Source organism: Selaginella moellendorffii, unplaced genomic scaffold (genome assembly GCF_000143415.4).
Source record: "Selaginella moellendorffii unplaced genomic scaffold, v1.0 SELMOscaffold_0, whole genome shotgun sequence".
NCBI classification, from domain to species: domain Eukaryota; kingdom Viridiplantae; phylum Streptophyta; class Lycopodiopsida; order Selaginellales; family Selaginellaceae; genus Selaginella; species Selaginella moellendorffii.
Genome location: NW_003314261.1, coordinates 1,677,118 through 1,683,972, shown reverse-complemented (window position 1 = coordinate 1,683,972; position 6,855 = coordinate 1,677,118). Strand labels below are relative to the sequence as shown.

The 6,855-nt window shown below is 39.1% G+C and overlaps 1 protein-coding gene across 5 annotated transcripts; it reads left to right on the top strand.

Moving 5' to 3' along the window:
* Positions 1 to 3,257: 3,257 nt before the first annotated feature.
* On the top strand, positions 3,258 to 5,546 carry LOC112347092. Of its 5 annotated transcripts, none has more exons than XM_024677433.1 (5): positions 3,258 to 3,453; positions 3,718 to 4,914; positions 4,959 to 5,047; positions 5,102 to 5,192; positions 5,254 to 5,545. In XM_024677433.1, exons 2-3 carry the CDS (start codon positions 4,208 to 4,210, stop codon positions 5,044 to 5,046), a joined length of 795 nt encoding a protein of 264 aa, XP_024533201.1. In that variant the 5' UTR covers positions 3,258 to 3,453; positions 3,718 to 4,207; the 3' UTR covers position 5,047; positions 5,102 to 5,192; positions 5,254 to 5,545. The 5 variants fall into 5 exon arrangements, with proteins under 5 accessions (XP_024533201.1, XP_024533187.1, XP_024533195.1 ...); XM_024677419.1 differs by having other exon boundaries at positions 3,499 to 4,914; XM_024677427.1 differs by having other exon boundaries at positions 3,258 to 3,625.
* The last annotated feature ends 1,309 nt before the right edge of the window (positions 5,547 to 6,855 follow it).

Sequence of the window (6,855 nt, the reverse complement as noted above, 5' to 3'; positions counted from 1 at the left end):
ACTTGGGATTTAGAGGGTCCCATGATCAAGTCTTGTGGTACCAAGGGATGTTAGGAACCTGGAAGCTTGGTGTGCTTGGCTGCTTATGCTTGCGGGGAGTGTAGCCGAACCTTAAGTCCAGTCTAACCCGAGGAGGGGGATTAGGAGAGATTGGGAATCCGTGGATGGATGGCTAACGCTCCGTTGCTCGTGCAGTGAGTAGCTGAAAGCAAATAGGACCAAGTAGGAGTTGGTACCATAGGCGAGAACCTTGGCGAGGGAACTTAGCAAAAGCCAGGGCAGTGTCGGACGGGTAGACGAGGTAAGCTAGCAAATTGGAAAGGAAAAATTTGTGGCTTACACCGCCATGGTTGTACAAGTTTCAAAGTTCAAGCCTCTGAAACCACCCAATTTTATAGGTATGTAGGACTATTAAGCTTTGGATATGGAAAACTATTTCATAGTGGTAGATGTAGATGATCATTTAAAAGTTGCATGTGTACAATCCTTTCTCACTGATCATGCCAAAATTTGGTAGTGCCAGATGTGTGTTGAAAAAAAGCAGACTAGAAGTTGGACTAAAATGTGATCTCATATCTATAAGGAATATTTGCCAAACAATATTGGTTTAAGATTTCATGTAGAGCTATGGTGGTTAAAGTAGCGAGGGAATTTTATGCATTACGTTAATGCATTTGCTCAAAAACACATTATGATTACAAATATGAGTGATAAAGATGCTCGAAGTTATTTCCTATAAGGTTTAAGTTCACTTTCTCGTAATGAGATTTTGAAGTTTAAACCGAAGACATACCTGGAGTATAAAAATGCAACACAACAAGTTGCCTTTAGTCACTTGCTCATGGAACAATATCAGCAGCTATATATTGGTACCTTGGACAAGAATAAAAACTCTAGGAATAAATAAAGTGATCGAAAACAGAGGGTAAAAGGAAAGTTCTGCCCTGGAGGCTCATAAACAATGATTAACAAAGGTGGTGGTTTGTGACCACTAGCAACTTCTTCTAATCCTAAGCCCTCTATTCCTCTTTCTAGTGGGTACAAGCAGCAACAACTTGTGAAATTTACCCCTAGCAGAATGGGTAGTGTGGGTTATTACTTCCATTATGGAGAGATAGAATATAGGTCCTCGAAATTTCTAACCAAATATAAAAGAAGATCTCATGTTAATGTCATGAGGGAAGATGGTGGTGGTGAAATTGAAGGGATTGATGAGTTGGTCAATGTAGACTATGAAGAAGAGGAGGTGAGTTACTTTTGTTACTTTCCTCAAACTTTTCTTGTAATCAATGCAAACACTAAGTTATTGACCTATGTAGTAGGTTTTATCTGTGAACACCGAATTTGAGTGATGGTTAACACAAGAGCTAAGCATAGCATGATATCCAAAGACTTAGTTGTGTTGTTAGGATTGAATGTTAATTAGATGTTGCCCATACACTTTCGGTTTGTAGAAGGTGGGCAAGTAGATAGAAGATTTGTGAGTGATGTTCCAATAAGAATATCCAAGTGGAAAGAAAAAGTGAACTTGGTAGTGTTGAATATACTAAATTTTCATATGGTGTTTGATATAAATTTTTTCAATAAATATATAAAAGGGATATATGGTGTTACACAAAGTCACATCATAGGTCAAAAGGACATCTTGATGTGTCCTTTCAGTTACAAAAGCACTCTTCAAAGTATTGAGATGCTAAGTTTTTGATTGCAAGAGCCACTCAAAAAGTAGTTAAGAAGGGATGTCAAACCTTTTAGGGTCAAGTGATAGAAACTAAGGGTGATGGTGACTCAGTTCAAGCCAGTAACGGGGTTAATCTTGTACCAAAGGAAATATTGGAATTGTTAGTATGAAATCAAAATATCTTTTTGATGGATTTGCCGCCAAAGCTATGAGGTTGATTATCAAATTAAGGTTATTCTAGGTCTCAAACCACCTATGAAAGTTCCATATTGTTTGCACATCAAAGAGATGGCTAAACTTAAGAAGCAACTTACGGAGCTTCTTGACAAAAATCATATTCAACTAAATAAATGATCTTATGAAGCATTAGTCATTTTTGTTATAAAAAAGGATGGTACCATGAGGATATGTATTAATTATTGAGTTCTCAACAAAATCATGGTCAAAAACAATTATCCTTTACCTCACATTGATAACTTGTTTGACCAACTCTTAAAGGCTAAGTATTTTATTTGACTTGATTTACGGTCTAAATATTATCAAATATGGGTAATAGATTAAGATGTGAAGAAGATAATCTTCAAGACTTGGTATAGATCCTATGAATTCCTTGTCATGCCATTTGGGTTATATAATGCTTTAGCAACATTCAACACAATGATGGAAAGAATATTCAAAGATTATAAGGACATATTTATTGTCCTATATATCAATGATGTTCTAATCTTTAATAAAACGTTGGAAGATCATTTGAAACACTTGGAGCTAATATTTCAGAAGTTGTATGAACACAAACTATATGCTAAGGAAAGTAAATGCGCTTTTGGACAATTATGCATGAACTTTCTTAAATATATAATTGGTGGTGGCATAATTGAGGTGGATCCAAAAAGGTAGAAGTAGTGAAGTCTTAGAAAGTCCCGACCACTATATCAAATATTCATTCCTTTTTTGGTTTGGCAGGATACTATCACAAGTTTATTCACAATTTTGTAAGTATTGCTCTTTCATTGACTGAGTTAATGAAGGGTAATATTCTATTTCATTGGACATCAATTTATTAGTGTGCTTTTGTACGGTTGATAATTCTTATTCTCAGAATCCCAAATTTTCATAAACCCTTCAAAGTCTATTGTGATGCATTTACCTATGTGATAGATGCCATGTTACAACAAGATTGCGACAATGCAATTAATGTTACACTAAGGCAACACAGTTGTCCCATTGTGTTTTACTCTAACAAATTGGATGAAACCCAACAAAGATGGCCAACACACGAAAGAAAAATATTTGCTTTAGTGTCATTATTGGAATATTGGAGATATTATTTAAGTGATTTATATAAATAGTAACAGATTGAGCTACTTTGCTACATAGCCAAAGTTTATACCAAAACAAACTCATTGGCAAGAGAAACTTGCTAGATTTGATAATAAAATCATTTATAAACTTGATAAAGATAATATTATTCTGGATACGTTAACTCAAAATTACCACTTTATTAATTTACATTAATTTGTAATTGCTATTGAAAATGAATATACTTGCTTCTACTGAATTTAGGGATCTTGTCGGCTAGAGATTCGACACAGCACACGGAATGGACGCGGGATGAGGCAGGCCTTGAGCATTTGTAGCTCTATCGCTCGGTCTTCCTTGAGCACAATCTCCTCCATCGTGTAGCGCGCCCACCTTCTCGACCTCCTCCCTTCTGCCGCCTCTAGCAGCATTTCCAGCCACGAGGCGTTGTTCTTGAGCGGCACGAAGCTGAGGTACGTCTTGTAGGCCACCACTTCCCCATTCATCTTGATCGGCAGCGACGGCCCTTGCTGCTTCCATCGCCATCCCTCCAGCGTCGTCCTCGATCGCGCCGGCCGGCAGAAGTAATATTTCGTCCTCGAGAAGAAATATCGCGTTCCAGCTACAAAGACGAACACATCCGTGGTAGAATTCTAGTAGAGTAGAGAGGAACGACAGGATGGAGAGAATTTTCTTCTCTGTCAGCTCTCCAGTGACTCACCTGGAGAATTTCGCAGGAGCAAAGCCGGATGCATCGCGTAGACATCGGCCTCGGGGATGTGGAAGTCGAGCTTGGTTCTTGCCTTTTTACGCCGAAGCGCGTCCACGAGGAAGCTATCATCCGACTGGGTCTTGCGAACTCTCTTGTTCCTAGACTCCACTCCTCCGGCTACTTCTGGACTCCTCTGGAGTGGATCCATGGTTGGGTGATATTCCCGGAGCCCCGGAAGTGTGAAGTCGTCGTCGTCATCCACAACTTCGCACTGGAGAAGATCTCTAAGAAACCCGGTGAGAGATTTTTCTTTTTCCTCCAAGTTCTTGAAAGGAAGGTGGCTTCTTCACTTACCTTGACGTCCGTGGCAGCATCAACGTCGATGACCAAGTTGTCCCGGAGAGCCCGCTTAAACGCTGCTCGGAACTCCCGGATCCTGGAAGAACAGGCACCGAAGATCGGATCATGAAAAGAGAGCAGCGCTTCTCTTCGTACCTGGCGTTTTCCTGGCGGGCATGTTCTTGACAATTTCCATCGCCGCACTGAAACTTGGTTTCTTGGGCTCGGACATTCACTGGTGGTGTCGAGGCAGCAACTTTTCCCCACTGCTGCTTTTCATCTTCCAGCAAGACTCTGGGATCGAGCAGGCTGTTCCAGCATTCGTCTGCGACGATGGCGTCGTCCATCGAAGCCAGGCAGCCGTCCGTGAAGCTGTAGAAGAAGGCAGCACGCTCGTCTTCCGCAGCAGCGTCAATAGGTGGTGGCGAGGAATCCGTGAAGTTCTCCATAGCAGCAGCAGCAGCAGCAGCGCACTGGCTGAGGAGAAAGAGCTCGCTACAATCGAGCTCCTCGCATTGTTGCTGCTCGAGAACCCACTGGACCTGGAAAGGAGCGGCTTTTTCAGTCCAACACCATGGACACTGGCAGCAGCAAGCGCAAGAACAAGCAGCGCATGGCTCGAGCACGCAAACAACAGGAGAAAGGTGGATGAAGCCGCTGGGAGGAAGAGGAGGAGGAGAGTGATTGTACGAGGACGAGGCGCCGTCGACAACAGCTTGGAGCGAGTAAGAATCATCGGCTGTGTCGAGAATCATCGCTTCTTCCTGCGAGAATCAAGCGGCGAGAGGGAGAAAAGAGATGCAAGATCGAAGAACTCAAACTTCTTCCGCTACTTGGCGACGAACGAGACGAAAACGAGCAAGAAGAACCAAGAGACAACGAGGTAAGCTCGCTTGCTCTTGTGCTTATAGCGCGAAGCTTTTCCAGTCTGCTTGCGTCGACAGCGACACCGATTTGCCATCATCAACCGGATTTCCAAATGCAACGGACTGGGAAGAGACGCTATCGCAGCTAAAGTAAGAAGAAACAAACTATCTTTTTTCCGAGAGCTTATCATTCCCGTACTAAAGTGGCAGGATACCTCCATCCAGCCATGGCTAACTTGGTGGTGGTACGTCCGCCACCCCGCGTAGGAAGTGGAACAATCGCTTCTCTTTTGTGGTGAGAAGCTTACGTGTGACACGTCCCTCACCGGGTTTCGTCCTTGTTCTCTTAACCGTAGGAGGAGGTTCTGTGCGCGAAGATTCTCCGAGTGTACGCTGTACCCCACCAAATGTGGCGACATCGATTTGAGGGGGATCTGGCGGTGGATACTTGGTAAAAATGTAACTTGGTAAGCTCCAGGCTTTCTTTTCTATCCGTATTTGTTCATTACCTAGATGTTACGAGAGAGCACCTGGGTTGCTCCAAAAGTCAGGATTCTACGACAAACACCAATGCTGCGCACAAAACTTTTTTGCTACATCTGTTCTTTGTTCTTTTCTTAGACTCGTTTTTCATGGTTATTATATTTTTTTTAAAAAAAATCTTCTTGAAAATAACAAATCTAAACTCAAACTTGATTATAACTTAAAAATGTCTAAGCAAGTGCTTCACTAAAAACTATTTGGCCTCAACAAAATGAAGGAGTTACCACCACTTCTGTGCACATTCTCATCATAAAGTAAGTTTTTACCATGCCAAAACAGAAGCAAAAACAAGAATAAAAATAGTAGCCAAGTTGGTGACATTCCCCTACATTCCTTCACTATATATTGCAACATATGAAATATTACAATATTGATAGGCTTTACGGTCTGTGGAACTCTTGATGATCTCCCATCCAGTATCTTGGTAGCAGCGGTCTTGTTTTCTTTCACCTTCTTTTGGAGGCTTAGCATTGGAACAAGGTGGCAACAACGGATGATTTTATGTGTGACTTGAGCTACTTCTATATCTGCTTCAATAAATCACTAAAAACCAATTTAAACTTTTAAAAGTTTTTAAAAGAAATTACTTATATATATATATGCTTATTAAAAATACATATTAATATTTATAAACCACAAGTAACAAACTCATAAGCTTATATTATAATAATATAAATTCACAAGAGAATAGCATTATTCTAAAAGAGCCTTTAAATGGTTTCAGCCATACACTTTTTGATTTTTGGTTTGTTTAAGCTGGTAAAGGGGCTAATGACTATATTTATAATATGCTTGGATATTTTAGGATATCTATATGCTTGTTATCCATTTGGATTAATTTTGTATTTATAATTTATAAACATGTTTACAATTTATAAACTTTTCTAATCACTTTCTAATATATTATAAATTATTTTACCATTTAATGGTAATACGATTAATCTGATATTTATAAATTCAACATTTAAAGACTAAAAAAAGAAAACATATAGTTAAAAAGGTAAGGTTAATCGGACCCTAAACCAGTCTACTTAGAATTTATTTGCACAAAATAAATATATTAAAAGAATATATCAATTTTCATATCCACCAACATTATCATGTTGTAATATCATTCTACATATCTTATCTTCATTAGGAATGAAATCTCTTTCAACATTAAATAAGTCAAGATGTTAAATTATTATCTTTTTTATCTATATTATAAAATGGTAACTAATGTCCTTCATAAAAGGAAAAGAAAATATCAATATCTAGCATCAGTTTCTGCTTTATTTACACATCAATTTGTACATTAATTATATGATTACACTAGTTAACATTTTGTTTAATTAGATTCCATAAATTAACTGGATATTAGTATTCAAACTCTTACCTTATTGCTGTTCACAAAATGCGATAAAATATGAATACAA